Source organism: Cydia splendana, chromosome 10, assembly GCF_910591565.1.
Source record: "Cydia splendana chromosome 10, ilCydSple1.2, whole genome shotgun sequence".
Taxonomy (NCBI): Eukaryota; Metazoa; Arthropoda; class Insecta; order Lepidoptera; family Tortricidae; genus Cydia; species Cydia splendana.
Window position 1 is genome coordinate 9,598,501 of NC_085969.1, and position 17,173 is coordinate 9,615,673.

General features: G+C 37.3%; 2 protein-coding genes across 3 annotated transcripts; one reads left to right on the top strand and one right to left on the bottom strand.

Annotated features, from left to right (window-relative positions):
- The first annotated feature begins 1,971 nt into the window (after positions 1–1,971).
- Positions 1,972–8,036, top strand: LOC134794265 (uncharacterized). The gene is made up of 3 exons (XM_063766027.1): positions 1,972–2,293; positions 6,678–6,950; positions 7,401–8,036. The coding sequence occupies exons 1-3, from the start codon at positions 2,251–2,253 to the stop codon at positions 7,430–7,432; spliced, it is 348 nt and encodes a 115-aa protein (XP_063622097.1). The 5' UTR covers positions 1,972–2,250; the 3' UTR covers positions 7,433–8,036.
- A 357-nt stretch (positions 8,037–8,393) lies between these two features.
- Positions 8,394–17,019, bottom strand: LOC134794259 (Kazal peptide Pr13a-like). Of its 2 annotated transcripts, XM_063766021.1 has the most exons (3): positions 16,914–17,019; positions 14,432–14,635; positions 10,010–10,274 (listed from the first exon to the last, which is right to left on the bottom strand). In XM_063766021.1, the coding sequence occupies exons 1-3, from the start codon at positions 16,939–16,941 to the stop codon at positions 10,216–10,218; spliced, it is 291 nt and encodes a 96-aa protein (XP_063622091.1). In that variant the 5' UTR covers positions 16,942–17,019; the 3' UTR covers positions 10,010–10,215. The 2 variants fall into 2 exon arrangements, with proteins under 2 accessions (XP_063622089.1, XP_063622091.1); XM_063766019.1 differs by lacking the exons at positions 14,432–14,635; positions 16,914–17,019 and adding an exon at positions 14,308–14,420 and having other exon boundaries at positions 8,394–10,274.
- Between the last annotated feature and the right edge of the window lie 154 nt (positions 17,020–17,173).

Consider the following 17,173-nt stretch of genomic DNA (forward strand, 5'->3'; position numbering starts at 1 on the left):
ACGAAAATATCCCACTGCTACTGGAGTACTGGACCTTAAAATCTAAATAATATTGATCGTTGACCTCCCGGTGATTTTGTATACCTACCGACGGTTACTTAGAATGCTATATCCTATTGTAAAGTAGTTTGGGTAAACATTGATAATGGCACAAAGCAGTACTCACTTGGTTCAATATTTGGACAAAGTAGGAAAATAATGTGGTAGACTTGGTAGAGCATATGCTGCGAACAATAAATAAGAGTTCACTTTTGTCCTGTCTCTGCGAGATACAAAAAGACAATTTTATTGAATGTGATTAATGGGAGTAAAAGGTGTACATAGTTACATACTGTAAGTACCATAGAGTAATATAAGTAAAGAAAGAGTGGTAACTCCATACATCAGTTTTCTTACCAAAACGCGTGTTATATCGTAGTCGACATCTAGCGTCAAGTAGTGGAATATATCAGTACTGCTAGTCGACAATAGATGTCGCGGCGAACATAAACTCTAATACTCAACAATTTCCAGCTAATATTATAACCGGATTACTCGAAACTCTATTTTCAACTACTTCTGCTTCTGTTGTAAATTGTTTTAGCAGTACATTTTTCGTCAGTAGCGACACTTGTGCCATCTGGTGTCAAGTAGCGGTACTGATAGTTCCACTACATGACGCTAGATGTCGACTACGAAATAACGCGCGTTTTGGTAAGAAAACTGATGTATGGAATTGCCACTCTTTACTTATATTACTCTATGGTAAGTACTTACAACTACTAGGGTCCAACCGAAACTGGATATTAAGCCGAAAGCGAAGGAAGAAACGAACCAATTTCCACCAATCAATCGACGCATATACCAAACATCAAACTCAATGGAAACCTAAGGTTAGGTTTTGCTCGCTTGGTTTAGCCTCATCCCACCGTCCGCTGGTCACTCAATGGGTACGCGTTCTTTCCTCGCATTATAAAATATGAAATACCGCAAAATTTACGATGTTTCAAATTACCTCTTTTTTTAACTCACCTCGGTCTCCCCTAATAATTTCTGCGTTAGCATCGTTATATAATCATCTTGTTTAGGGGTCATCCATTAATTACGTCACACGAATTTTTGGTTTTTTTAACCCCTCCCCCCCTCCTCCTTGTCACACTTGGTCACATTTGGCAAACCCCTCCCCCCTGGTGTGACGTCACATTTCTTCAACGAAATCGGCAAATATTTATTTAATATTTTATCAAAATATTTTTGACAAAAGAAATATTAGTAATTTTATAACCCAAAACTAATTAAGAAATAAAATTAAACGAATAAAAACGATTATCGTTTCAAAACCTTGTTATTGAAATGATAATTAGCGTATAAAATAATTTAAATACATTTTCGGTTACTGATGAAGTTAAAGTGACGTCACAAAGTTTATGACTCCCCCCTCCCCCTTGTCACAACATGTCACATTTTCTTGACCCCCTCCCTCCCCCTAAACGTGTGATGTAATTAATGGATGACCTCTTATAGTTAAATCTCAGGTGATTTTTTCCGCTTAAACCTTAATATGTTATAGCTAACCGCTATCTGGTAGCGCATCGCGCTGCATAAAAGAAACAATTAGTTTTAAATTTTATTCTTATATAGTTCAAGGCGTTCAAGCCGAAAAAATCACCACAGAAAATCTTTTAATTACACCGGCAAAAACGGGTGATAGCATTTTCTAAACTGTAATTATTATGATTCAAGCTAAATATACCCAGACCGATTTTTATGTCGCTTTAAACTTTCAACAGTCACTTTGTGCGTGCAATAGGTAATTGAAATTTTCAGAGTATAGATAGACTACGAGTATAACTACTACCGCTATACCTAACAGCAACTAATAACAATTACTGTGAGTGTTTTTTTTTTAAACAACGGTTCTCACTTTTTTTCCGGAGTTCCATTCGTTTTATGAGCCCGTTTAACATCATCCCAAATCTCGAAAAATCCTCGTTTTATCTTCCACAAAAGAATACTCGCTCTCATTTGAAAGTCGGTGTCGTTATCGTGCCCCGTCCTCCGGCTGGCAGAGGTTATCGCTTCCCCCACCAGCTCCCGCTAGATACCGATGCACCAGTAAAGCGAAAAATACACAACCAATAACACCGACCGACCACAAAACAAAACAAATATATATTAAATAAAGTCGGATCTCGATCCGGATCGCACGCGGAGTCTTCGCGAGTGTGGACTTGTGGCGGCAGTTACCTTTTCGGACACAATCAGGTGGAGATGTTAAGCGGGAAGCTTCTGTTTTGCGCGATATTACTTGCTGGTAAGTTATGAAGCCTTATATTAAATTACATTTAAAAACAGATAGCAATACTAGACAGTTAATAAGTATCGGTTAGTAAAACTGTTTGGTTAGTTGATTTGAAGCATAGTTAGTGTGTGTGTTAAGTATCTTGCAAACATGTCAGTTTACAATTCAATTAAAATAGGTAAGTCAAGTGATTTGTCACATTAAAGGGAAAATAGTTAATTAATATAAGGTCCATGTGTTTAATTCCGTCATAGGGACTATTCCGTCCAACAACGAACAACATTGATAATTTCGTCGACAAAGCAGCGATTGCTTGCAAATGGTTTTTTTCCTACGATTGAAAATCAAAGAAATATACGCTCGTGGATGGAATAGTCGAATAGACCCTATGATGGAATTAGCCACATTGAATATATCATTTAGGCTCGAGTCAATGGAACTAGCCAATAAGAATAGATACTCAATACTCATAAGATGACACGAGCTACAATTCCATCGTCCGCGTAAACGGACCGATTTCCACCATACAATCGACGCACCGATGAAACCCAATGGAAAGATCCTAGCGAACATCCTCGGCTCTTTGTTTAGGCATGATATCATCTCGTAAACAAAGATGGCCTGTGCTTTCGCAAATCTAGATAAACGGAGGGTAGGCGCAGGGCAGCTGCGTAGACCGAGTGACGACTTGATCCCGGGTTATCGCGCGGGACCCGCCCACCGACGTATTATTAGACGTGAGTAACCGATCTACTGACAGACTTTAAGACGACTACAGCGATGCAATGCAACTTTGTACAACTTGATACAGCAATGAAATCAGTTTCATACAGATTACTAAATTCTACATAATGATTATGTTTAGTCATTTGATATCTTACTAATGATTGCTTTCAAGTATAACGATTTCACCACTTTGCTAATTGCTAATTTTCTAAATGAATCTACATACTATTATTTCCTGAAACATTTTCAAAGATCGTAAGGGGATCGTCATTCAGCTAGTTGTATTACAGCAGCACCCCTTTCAATAATGTCTCAGAGCAAACAGGAAATGCGACAAATTTGTGATTAGAAAAACAATTTAGAAAGTATTTAATAACATTTAACAAAGAAAAACAGTTTAAAATATCATCATATAGTATGATCTTCGTCAGCAGTTCCACTTCACCGAATCGAAGGTTTTCCGAGAGCAAAGAAAGGCAGGATATAGGCATGCAGCCACTATTTACTATAAAATAAATACCAAAATTCCAGATCATCATCATCTCATCAGATGATCATTCAGGATTCCAGAACCTGACTAGGGGCCAACTGTGTAGTATATCCACTCAGAAAACAAAGAAGTAATTTTTCAAATCAGTCAAGCCACGTTGGACAATTCGGGGATGATACATAAAAAAACAACTCGACGATTTGAGAACCCCCATCTTCGAAAAATGTCCATCATTTAACATTTAATAGTATGTACTAAATTAAATAGCGATTCAGAAGCGTCAAATACCAGTAACGATGAGGTACATAGATTAAATCGCAATACAGCCTACACGCGGCGTGGGAACGGAGATACCACGATATCCTGGACTGACTCATCGGAAGTAGCGATGCCAGATTTGTGGAAACCAGGCCAGCTGTCGTCGTCATCGACAATGACGAGGCATCGAAAACTGCGCAGTTCTTTAAATGCAACATACCTATTATGTAAAAGCTGGACTAACTGCCACTTTACAGTCTTTAAACCCTGAATTATGAACCTTGGTGTGAGCTATGAGCATGAGTGTAATAAATAATCATCTCCGCGAGGGTAATTTGATTATTTTATGGAATTCATTAATGATAATATACATTGTAATTTCTGGAATTACTCCAAAACCATGGAAGGTCGGCAACGCGCATGTAACACCTCTGGAGTTGCAGGCGTCCATAGGCTACGGTGACTGCTTACCATCGGGCGGGCCGTATGCTTGTTTGCCACCGATGTGGTATAAAAATTAGAGTGGAATTTCAGTCCAATACTTATGCTTACCAGGACATACATTTTTTGGGCAATAGGTCAAAACACTATTACTTATAGTTATCATTCCTATTCGAAATTATTGTTTCTGTTAAAGCGACAAACTTAGTTTATCTTGTTAGGGTGGGTGTATGTATAACTATAACCACACACTATTACATATTAGTAGATGCTTACAATTACAGGACTTATGTACTTAATTCCTTGTGTTAATCTTGCTTGAATCTACTTGTCACCTGTGATCGTCCGGCTAAATAGCATCATTATCTTTTCCACAAATTGCCTACAATTACATTCATAAGTACGCTTTTGTTTTGTTATGAAGTTCTCGGGGATTACCTGCCAAAAGACAAACCAATTTTTGGCGTAAGGTAATCAAATACAATGATGAGATAATGTTTATTTAACCCAAATCTTTTCTCGTACGTTTTTGTGTAAACTAGTATCATCAATACGCCTATTATAAACCTGTTAGGTTAGTTAGAACATCCACATCAACACATTTTTCAAATATTACACGAAAATGAGCTGTAGATGGAGTCAGACCATTTGCTAACTCAGCAGTGACAGAGTGTGATAGTGTCACCAGAAACGTCAAACTACTTACAATAGGTACCTATACTTTGTAAAGTCAAAGTTGTTGCAGAGTTAGCCTAGACGGACTCTACAATATCTACATACGTGACATTGTGCAAGTACCGCAGGACTCACATCAGTCACCAGACAGTCTGCAAACAACGCACAGACACAACATACTACTTCTTAACCCTTTCACCACCATACACGTCAACTAACGCGGTCGGTACCTACAATGTAATATCAACCTTCGTACATTCCTCTAAGATTTACAATTGCGCGTTGTATATAATAGGCGTGCAAAGGGTTGATTGTGTCGACATGCCTGTAAATAAAGACTCATTAGATAATAGCATCCCTACACTATTTTCTCTTGCACTTACTATGAACTCAATGCAACAAATAATCATTTACGCATTTAACTTACTGTTTACACAAACCAAATTAAGAGATATTTTCAATGTTGACACAATAGTTGATATACTCGTGGATAAAAGCATGAGATCACCGGAAAAGTTAGAAGAACAAACAATACAGATTAGACTAAGGGTCACGTAAGAGTCGCCATAATCTGGAGCCTCGTCAAAACAATAACGGAATAAAACGAGAAACAATTAAGCTACGTTTATGGCCTCATTAATAATATGGAGATAGTGTATCAGTGACAGGCGGCGCGCAGCTTCCAGCCATTTGACTCGATATACTTTTTAGGGTTCCGTACCCAAAGGGTAAAACGGGACCCTATTACTAAGACTTCGCTGTCCGTCCGTCCGTCCGTCCGTCCGTCCGTCTGTCACCAGGCTGTATCTCACGAACCGTGATAGCTAGACAGTTGAAATTTTCACAGATGATGTATTTCTGTTGCCGCTATAACAACAAATACTAAAAACAGAATAAAATAAAGATTTAAATGGGGCTCCCATACAACAAACGTGATTTTTGACCAAAGTTAAGCAACGTCGGGAGTGGTCAGTATTTGGATGGGTGACCGTTTTTTTTTTGCTTTTTTTTTGTTTTTTTTTTTTGCATTATGGTACGGAACCCTTCGTGCGCGAGTCCGACTCGCACTTGCCCGGTTTTTAATTTTCACGAGTAAAAAGCTCACAAGACAACGACGATGTAACATTAACGCGACCTAGTGAATGTAAAATTTAATTGACTTAGGCCCACTTGCACCATTCTACTAACCCGGGGTTAACCGGTTAAACCTGGAGTTACCATGGTTACCAGTACAATTTGACATTAGGTTAACGGTTTAACCGCTTAACCCCGGGTTAGTGGGTTAATGCAAGTGGGCCTTAGTTTTCAAAATCTATTTCGTAGGTATCTAATAATAAGTATATACTCAACTTTTTAGGCGTCATTTCGACGGTCCCACAAATAATACAGCAGGAACTTAATTTTTTATTACTTACGGTACAGATTTTACGTTTAAATAGTTAACGGTAAGAATCAACTTTTCTGGTCAACACCGCAAGACATGAAAATGCTTGCTCGATAATTATATTCAGGCATAATATGTACATTTTATACCAAGTTTTTCTTCGTTGGGTGCATGAATAACATTAAATAATAATAAACTGTGAAACCAAGTCTATATTCCTTTTTTGTACACAACGGGTTATGATTCTAATAAGTACCTACAATACTTATATGTATAAGTTTGACCTTTTATTATTATTTAGTTATTTCAGTTGGGATCATCTAATTTCCGAATTTCCAGTTGCACCTGTTCGGTACTACACATAAATTGACAATGTTCTTAACTTTCCGAGTTGGTCTAGTGATTCTTTTGTATTTTCACAGCGTGGCACGAGGCTTACACCGCCAGCCTCCCGTTCGTGCGGCTGCCGCGGCTGGACGACAGCGACGACAACGAGCTGCTCGACGACGTGGCGGACGCGCGGCTGCCCGTGGAGATGCGCGCGCGCGTGCGTGAGGGCGTGCCGCCGCCGCTGTGCGCGGGCCGCTGCGCCTCGCCCCCGCGCGGCCCGGTCTGCGCCTTCGACGCGGCCGGGACGGCCCGCACCTTCGCCACCCTTTGCGAGCTTGAGGCAGTATCGTGCCGTGAGAGCACCTGTAAGTGGCCTAAGCACCCCCCGATAAGAATCATAATCCCTCCGTGGTAATTTTTAGGAATACCCCACCTAAACGTGCCCTCGTTGATCTCTTGAAACCTACTGTCATCAAAGTAAATTCAAGAGATACGTAACATATCCTGCCATAGTGGGCTACAATTAAATAGGTACCTACTTACCAAAAAAAAATCCTACTTCACTACTTTTTGAAGTCCGTTTTTCAATTTTAAGGTTAGTTTGATTGTTATACGTACTCCTTATCGACCCTAGAATAATTGTCTGCGCAAGAAGTTATAATCCACTGTTTACAAAAGGAATATTGAAGTTGGTAATCTATAAGGGTAAACATTGCTTTAATCAGTTAGATTTAAGTTTACATAAACCACATTCGCATACTTACATACATAATTCACTAACTAATAGATAATTTAATTGTTTTATTTTTTTACAGATTATGCTATCACGAGCCTGGGCGAGTGTTGACTGAAGAGACGGCCTTAAAAGTAGTATAAGGTTATTTTACCCAAATTTTTCTTGCAAAAATATTAAATAAGTAAATACCTTTGTTACTTATATCCGCTGCCTACAAAAAAATCGTAAAAATGATCTTACATTAGATCGTGTAGCGGACATTAAAAGTTTGTTTTATATTTTGACTAATAAATAAGGGAGAGAATTCGTTTATAAATTGAGTGATAAGATAATACTCAATATCTCTTAATTAATGATAAAACGCATAAAAGTTAATGCGCATCACATGAAAAATACCAAAGAATGTAATATTTACTAAGAATTACTTAGTAAATATTACATTCTTTGGTAGTAGAAAAGTTCCTAAATTCCAAATTGTCATTAGAAGATTTAGAATAATCTTTAAAATGTTTGGAGATACCAATTGGTATATCTTAAGTTTTTCTAGTTTCCGTAGTATTAAGCAGTACCTACAACATATGATTATTTATTGTACAAAGTACGAGTTAACCAGTAGGTTAGTAGAGCGACTGAAATGTTCCAGTCCTAGACGAATTGCTGTATTTATAAATGTATCAAGTAAATATATTAAATATGAATAAAGCATATATTATATTTTATAACAAATTCTTTAACATTTATTTCAGAGAAAACGTAGGTACTTACTTAAATGTTAATAAATATCCGTGAAAGATGACAACAACAAAAAAATCTTCTACAGCTACGCCTGCTTATTATGACTAACTAGGTATGAAATAACCACCAGAAATCACTACGTTCATTCATATTATAATGATGTATGGCATTAAATCAGGAACGTTTTAAAATGCCGAAAAAGTGAGATAAAGCTTTCTCCTCAGCCTTTACTTTACTAATACAGTGCGAACTCTATATATAACGACACTTAAGGTACTGCGCATTTTTCGGCGTTATAGAAGACGACGTTAGCGTTATATTTTTTTTTATAGTGGTTGTAAAATGGAGTGAAATAAAAAGATATGTTTACTATTCTAATGTATCTGTTTATAATATACGTACATAGTACACATTTTGCACAAAAACACATTCCTTTAATACAAATAACAACGCCTATTGCGTATAGTCTGTTATCTTTGTCTGATGTTTTTTGCGCCTCCAATATTTTAATTGTATTTTCTTAAGTATATTACTCATATCTTGAGATTCTGATGGATCATCTTGATTATATAAAAAGTATTTTTCTAATAATTTCGCTGCATCAAGTGCTTGTTCGATGCTTGGTGGAGGCTCAGGATCGCCTTTTTCTTCTTCTTCATCCACTTGTTGTTCCTCCGTATTTCTCACCGATTCTAAAATTTCTTGATCTGTCAGTGCTTCTCCATTCATTTTATAATAGTTGATATGGTGACGTTGCTTGAACTTTCCGAGCCATCCTTCTGATGCTTTGAAAGTAGTTAATCCTAGTTGTTCGGCAATTTTCTTCGCCTTAGCTTTCATGATCGGTCCCGAGACAGGCATGTTATTCTGGCGTTGTCTATAAAACCATGATAGCATCGCTTGATCCAGATCTTCGTATTGAGGTTTCTTTAATTTCTTAGCAGATTTTCCATCCACTTCTGCTTGTAGAATTTTTTCTTTGTTTTTCCATATTGTAGACACGGTAGAACGGCTAAATCCAAAGCGTCTTCCAACATCACTTATCTTTTCTCCCGCCTTTATTGAGCGTATTAATAAAACTTTTTCGTCAATACACAAAGATTTTCGTTTACTCGCCATGATAACACTTTAACAGTTCGAAAGTCTGTAAGCAACTGCGATTATTATAACGTGTAACAACTCGACCAAAATCTAGTGGCCGAGGTAAACATGTGCAAGTTCATCATACAAAAACAAAAGACAAATTTTCTTAGAATCTCCGGTACGTCAGTCGAAATAAACACGTGCTAGATAATAAAACTACAAAACAGCAAAAAAAAACGTACCTACACAGCTGCAGTTTTTATCAATTTCGGCAACTTAGAAAGTACTTCGTAATGGTTTATATTGCTGTATTGTAGTCGTTAACGGACTAACGGTTAAATAGAGTGAGCGTGACGCTATACCTATAGAGTGTATGATTGTATCGAAAACAAGATAAACCAACCAAAGTCAAGAGTGACGTTATATGGAGTTTACGCTGTATTTTTAGAGTAGGCTTTATTACTTAGGTAGGTACTACACCATCGCATATCATCACATTAGTTTTAATTTTCACAAAGGTCGTATTTTTACAAGCTTTTATATTTTTTAGTTTCAACTGTCCCGTAATTAGTCTGTAATCAAATTATTGCAAATTAAATTTGAACTACATACTTCGCGGTTTCCGATAAACCTAAAAATTTGCATGTAAATTCGATGACAATGCAATATGATGGTACCATCGAGCTCATCTGATGACATGAGACTATGTGATAAAACAACGCAACTTAACTGTGTTTGGGTTTGTTAGAAATGTTAGAATTGTCTCGATGAGTACTAGTTGCCTGTTGAAAGAAAAGTACAGTTAGCGATAAAAGCTTGTATCAAAAACGAAATTTATAACTAAGCTTATTTAAATTCAAAGTCTTCATCAAAAAAATATGCTTCTCTTTATTACTTTCAAAGCTAGCTTAATACAATAAATGCATAATAATATAATAAACACAGCATCTTTTAGATCGCAGTCTGATTAAAATCTTCAAAAGAGGTTATTCATAGATTATTGTCATGCAAAAAACATCAGTGCTGACAAATTACTTATAATAGACGAGTGTAAAAACTGGCGGTATTCGCGTCGCTTAGGACAGACGGATGCCTTGCGAGCCGGGGCATTCACCTTTGCTGATCTTGTGCAGCGCTGGAAGAGAGAGGACCATTAGTGTTTGTTGTCTCAATACACAAAGGCAGTAATGATATGGATAAGGATGGATGTACGCAATTACGCATGTCGATTGGTAACGATTAGACTAGTATTAGTAATGAGTATAGGTATGTAAAGATGTTTAAAGTATTACACACAAGTATTAACATGTGGTTTGGGCACATTTAATGTCCTCTATAGAGAAGTATCCATAACGCTTTCTGCGGTTAGTTATTATCGGTTTACAGCCATTAATATACTTAACGTTCAGGAACATGGGACACATTTTTTCCATTTTATCAAGGGAAACTGGCATTTTATGTAATTATTTACATCCCCGTTTAAAACTTGCATCTACAATATTGATTCAAACCCAAGTAGCATTGCAAGCTGTATATAAGCTGTATTAAAGTTTATTTGTATACTATAAGCTGTACAGTTAGGCTGTACAAAGGCTGTATAAGCGCTTATACAGCCCTTATAAGTAAAAAAAGGGCCCAAATTATGCAGCCTTTGGCGTTATTAGAGCTGTAGAGTAGCTGTATAAGCAATACATAAGCTGCATAATAGCTGCATTACAGCTATATTTCGGTGTAACAGGAAACCCTTATAAGTACGATATAAGAATATAAGTTTTAAATGAGTTATAAGAAAGAATTACAAGAGAATAATAATCATTTAAGAAACTAAAATGTCTTAATCTTGTTCATTCGTAATGTAGTAATGGCGACAATAAAGTGTTATAGTGGATGGTAAAAGTAAAAGTAAATATTATACAGGACTTGAATGGAACATTACATTATTGGTAAGTGCGGATTATTATTTATTGTGAACCTGTGTATCTTTTCTGGCAAAATATTTACGCGCCTGCAAAATAACAAAGAGAAACCATAAGGAAAATATCAAAAATCGGTAAAGTTACTGTTTGTTTTTAAGGTTAGATTATCAAAAATATTTATAAATATGAATTCTAAGGCTAAACAATTTATTTTAGCTGGTAATCATAACACGGCGTTAGTCTGCTAAATATTTGCAAGTATTTCTTTAATTATATTTACAAATACGTTTTTTTTTTATTGTAAAATGGCGACAATTTTTAAACAGCCTACAGGATAGTTGGAGAGCATTATAATCTTAGTAGCTGTGCTGTGTAATAAATGGAGTGTCTTTTACAGCTTATGTAATTAAAACAGCTTTATAATAGAATATTTGTATTCGTTTGGCTGTATTTCGGTTCTCCGTACATAAGTTATAATTCTCTTTAGAGATCCGTATAACAAATAAAAAACCTGTACTGTAACTGTCATATATTCCTTTAGTTTTATAATACACTTATTTTCAGAAATCATTACACTACTATACTTATACGAGCGTAAAATTACGCCAAAAGATTGTTATAAGCGACTCTATCAGTAATACAGAAAAAAGCTGTACTATAGCTGCCATTTATTCATTTGGTTTTATAATACCCTTACAGACAGAAGTTATACAACTACTATTCTTATAGGAGAGTAAGATTACGCCATAAGAAATAGCTTTAAAACGGGGTTGACAGATACATATGTACAGCTACAAGTGCCAAGTGATACTACAATACAGCCTCTATACAGCTTTTACGATAAAATTAGCTTGTAATGTTTCACAACACTTAATGTTTTAAAACGGAGTTGACAGATACTTTTGTACAGCTAAAAGTGCCAAGTGTTACTACAATACAGCCTGTATACAGCTTTTACGATAGAATTAGCTTGTAGTCTCTCACAACACTTTTAGTTTTATAGTAGATTTTTTATATTCTGATAAAGCACCCCATGCTTCCGCAGAATCCTTTATAATGATTTTATACAGCTTGAGCTGTATAATGTCTGTAAAGTACCTTTTATACAGCTTAAATCTTTTCTGACACTCTTATACGTCCCTTAAATCACTCTAAGTTCTTAATTGGCTGCTATATTGATGTTGCCGACACTTCCATGCTACTTGGGAATGTAACTGCAAATATTTAAAGCCGCGCCACGCACTCGTAGCTCACTGAATCCAGTTTACTTCCACGGAAAGTCCATGTTTACAAAAAACAAACGTGAGACGTGAGTCACGATCCGGTGTGCTTGCCGGCGCCCGCACAATAGCAAGGTCTGCTGACAAAGCTTGCGTCATGTCATGTCACACTCTGCCGCGCCGCGCGTGTCGAAGTTTCAATCATGGTGGCATGGCTTTCACTGGCGATGGTGTGAAATACAGGCATTTTCCTTTCGAATTGGATATACTTTATGCTTCGTAAATATATTAAAATAGATTGCAGTAGAGACGACCTAATACCCAAACCCAGATCAACAAGTAAACTAGTGGCTCTGCTCTGTGAGCTGTAGACCTCGCGAGCAGAGCTTAAAACTGAGTAAATGTATGGCGCCGTTGTTTAGAAGAATTTAGAGAATCTAATTTGACAATTAAAACCTTATCTATCGAACGCTTACAATACGCTTAGCCCGCGCTTGATAAATAAAAAATACCAAGTTTTTAATTTTTATTAATAAAAAAATAAAATAGAAAACAACAATTGATATGAAATTTAAGTGTAAAAAAATACAAAAACTTATATCCCAGCATATATGTAATTACTGGGGATCGAACCCAGACCTTCCGTGCAAACAAAAAAAAGCGAACATTTGCAAAATACACCATGATAGTTCTTACATGAGGTGACGAAATTTAGCTACTCATTCTCAAGTAAAAACTAAATATCTTAATACCTCCAAAACCAGTGAAATAAAATTTCTGAATTTTTGGCCATTTAATCTGTAAACATGTCTTAAAAAGAATACACTCTTATAATACCGATACGACTATTTGTTTAAGCGCGACTTTCACAACTTTTCCATTTTGAAAAATTTTCAAAAACCGGCTCGAGAAAAAATCTTTATCGAATCATAGAATTCGGTTACAAAATTTCACGAGAATCGGTTAAGAATTGCGACCTGTAGAAGAGAACATCCGGACATACAAAACTAAATATCTTAATACCTCCAAAACCAGCGAAATAAATATTCTGAATTTTTTGACATTTAATCTGTAAACATGTCTCAAAAAGAATACACTCTTATGATACCGATACGACTATTTGTATAAGCGCGAGCTATCACAACTTTTCCATTTCGAAAAATTTTCAAAAACCGGCTCGACAAAAAATTTTTATCGGTTCATAGAATTCGGTTACAAAATTTCACGAGAATCGGTTAAGAATTGCGACCTGTAGAGGAGAACATCCGGACATACAAAAGCAAAACGCCCGAGTCAAAACGTAGACCTTCGCTTCGCTTCGGTCAAAAATAAAACCGACATAAAAAGCATGGTGTGTGCAAAAATGGGGAATGTTGATTGCGTTTGGCGTTGACGAATTCCCTATATAAGGAGGAACCATAGTCGAAAGCACTATTTATTTACACAGCTTTGAACGGAACCATATTCAAAAGCGCTAATCTACATGGTTAGTTAACACGTTCACTGCCAGCAACGCATATACATATATATGCGTTCACCGTCATACAAAATCACGCCTCCTGGTTCCTGGCAGTGAATGCGTTAAGGCTTCACCGACGTTTGATGGATGTTTAAAAGTTTTATATTTAAAACGTACAAATCCTTATGTAAAATTAGGTTACGTTAGCTTGCATCACGCGTAGCGCGTAGTCTACTCACTCTTTTGCGTAGGACTCTGGCTTGGTGCCCTGCTTGCCGACGCAGACTGGTACTAGGATGACGGTGGTACATAGTTGCAGTTGCTGCCGTTGTGCCCACAGTTGTACGTAGTGGTTCATGACGCACTAGTTGGTGAAGGACTTGGGCTTGCCCACACATACGGGCTCGAGGGCCACTGTAGTATGCAGTTACGGGACTACTTACTGCCTTTGTGCTCGCAGACAACTTGTCCATGACGCAATCGTTGGCGAAGGACTTGGGCTGGGGCTTGCCGCCCTGCTGACCGACACAAACTGACTCGAGCGCCCACTGCAGAAGCTACAGCAGTACTTACTGTCCTTGTGCTCGCAGTTGTAGTTGTTCATGACGCACTCGTTAGCGAAGGCATTGGGCTTGTCGCCGTGCTTCCCGGCACCTACTGGCTCGAGGGCCACTATAGTAGTTACAGGAGTACTTACTGTCCTTGTGCTCGCAGTTGTAGTTGTTCATGACGCACTCGTTGCCGAAGGACTTGGGCTTGTCGCCCTGCTTGCCCGCGCAGACGGGGTCGAGCGCCACGGAGGTGCAGTCGTGTGTGCACGCCTTCTTGCGCGCCGCCTCCGCCTTTAGCTGCTTCAGGTCCGGCTTGTCCGGCCGGCACGATACCGCCACCACCAGGACCGCTGGAATTATATACAATGTGAAATGAGTATTGTATTGTAAATGCTTAAACAGATTTCTTTGAATAGCAAATAATAAATTAAGTTAACTTTATAACAATGAAACACTGATGGCATGACTTAGATATAATTTGTATTGTATCGCGTTATTGGTATGATAACACTGAACATGGATGGATCATGGCATGACTAGTGGATTTTCATTTTGCGGCTGTTCTACCCCGAAACACAATAGGTAACTCTACCATCAATGTTATGCACGACGAGGCTGACACCCGGGCGTACCTAAGCGATTTGGTACATACAATAGACCAATATTCGAAATTGCACATCACGAATTCCATACGGTCATGTATTTAGTACCTACACTTTTTATTACCTGTACTTATAAATAAGAAGTAATTTTTCCTTATATCCAAATTGCGAAATGATACAAAGTGGCAATGACAATGAGGTAATTTTCCAAAAACGGTGACACTACATCGTATTTTCTGCCTGTTTATCAGTACTTATCTCAATAAAGGCAATGTTTACGATGGCTGTGTCTTTGTTTTTCTGCGTAACAGGAAACAATCAAGTAATAAAGGTCCTAGCACGAGACTTAGTCGGGAACGCGGCAAGGTTAGTGTATAATGAGGTAATGTGGTAATCGCAGGAAGGCGCTGGCCAACCGCCTGGATCCAACCTACGCTGCTGTTAGGAGGCCATAGTAAGACTGTAAAGTAAAGGGAGCCATCAAACTGAACAGAGATAAGCATCTTTAATTGAAACTTTTAATTGAAATGGTAAAGAGACGTGTTTCAGCTCTCATTTGTTCATTCGTATTGTAAAATTAAACTTGTTAATCAAGGTTTTTTATTTAATACAATACTCTTTATGGCACACCTCACACAGTTTACAATATGTAGGTACATGTACAGAATCAAATAAAAACAAAGGCGGTTTTATCCCTTTAAGAGCAATCTCCTCCAGGTGGATAGGTATAGTATATTTTTAACTATTAAGGTCTTTGGTATACTTTAAAGCAGCGGTCGGCAACCTTTTAGCAGCCAAGGGCCAATATTAGTTAACGGAGGTGACGCGGGCCGTACTTTGTTAATATTTATGACTTTATGAGACATTGTCGTTTGTCACTATTACATACAAAATAGCCAAGGCGCCTCTCGGGCCGCAAGTGACAGTTTCGCGAGCCGCATGCGGCCCGCGGGCCGCAGGTTGCCGACCGCTGCTTTAAAGGGACGTATTATACCGTTTATTTACGTTTATTATTTAAGTATTTATGTATTATATTTAGGTAGGACTAGCAATGTACAAGTTGCAGAACATTCTCAAAAATTCAGTAACATTCTCGGAAATTTCCGGAAACTTACACGAGAATTTAAATTAAATTTCCAATGAGAACATTCCCTATGAGAATTATCAAAAAATGTACTATTAGTATTATTTTAATAAACTCGTAAATAAGACAGTCAGTTAAAATAATTGATAACGGCGGTGTCCAGCGACTTCCTGAATAATTTTTATGGTTCGTAAAATTTAAGTTCTGAGAACATTCCGTATGGAAAATTTCGCAACTTTGGAAACCTCTCCTTGGTGCATTGCTAGGTAGGACTGTTATGTACACGTTACATATTATAACACAAGAATGCCTGCAATAATCGCCTTAATAGTAGGTACATAATATCCGCTGGAAAACATTAGGTACTTACATAGGTACCTACGTTGACGTGATAAATAACTATATAAGTAGGTAGTTAAGTTACGGTCAGAGTCGCATATATGTATATACACCAACGAGGATAAATTGTGATTTTAAGTTTTGTCATTTAAACGAGCGTTAAACTGACACTCAGGTAGGTGTTCTGAGAACGGTATGCCTATGAGTAAACAAGTGAAAATACCCACATCTGCTGTTACCTACTGCATTAATTTCATTAAAACTTACACAAATATAATAGGTACTTATATCTGCACAAAGCGAAGTAAATGATATAAATTAATTTATTGCTGGCACCTTTAAGAGTGTTGCTATAAAATCAAGATGATTAAAATCATATCGAACAAAAGTTTACCTTCTGCAAAAACTGTACGAGTAAGTAAACAAAAGGACCTACCTAAAGTTGTATAGGTATACCTAAATTAAAAAGTTTCGTTTAAAACAATCAACGACCCCATATACTTAACGGTAACATTAACGGAATTAACTGGTTGTCATTGAATGAAACAATATTTATTAAAGTTTATCTCCCTCAAAACCGGTTGATACTGGAAATGAACTTACCAAAAATAGCAAAAGTAACTGCCTTCATGTCTGCACTGTTTGAGCACTGTACCCGAACTGTGGGCCGGTAAGGGGCTTGGCCTTATATAACATCACCGGGGAGGGGTATCAATCTATCTAGCTGAGTATGACCTAAGACGAATCAGCGTATGTCAAAGCTACCTAAGTATGCTATTTTGCATGATTCTATCCTGCATTGCAAGAAAACCATACCTATTACAGTGAAACTTGGTTAAGTGGGACCTGGATACGTGGGAAAC

Excerpts from the sequence above, each read along its gene's own strand:
- LOC134794265 (XM_063766027.1), top strand. The coding sequence starts at position 2,251 with ATGTTAAGCGGGAAGCTTCTGTTTTGCGCGATATTACTTGCTG. Across the intron at positions 2,294-6,677 it reads TTGCGCGATATTACTTGCTG|CGTGGCACGAGGCTTACACC; the intron begins GTAAGTTATGAA and ends GTATTTTCACAG. Across the intron at positions 6,951-7,400 it reads ATCGTGCCGTGAGAGCACCT|ATTATGCTATCACGAGCCTG; the intron begins GTAAGTGGCCTA and ends ATTTTTTTACAG.
- LOC134794259 (XM_063766019.1), bottom strand. The coding sequence starts at position 9,175 with ATGGCGAGTAAACGAAAATCTTTGTGTATTGACGAAAAAGTTTTATTA.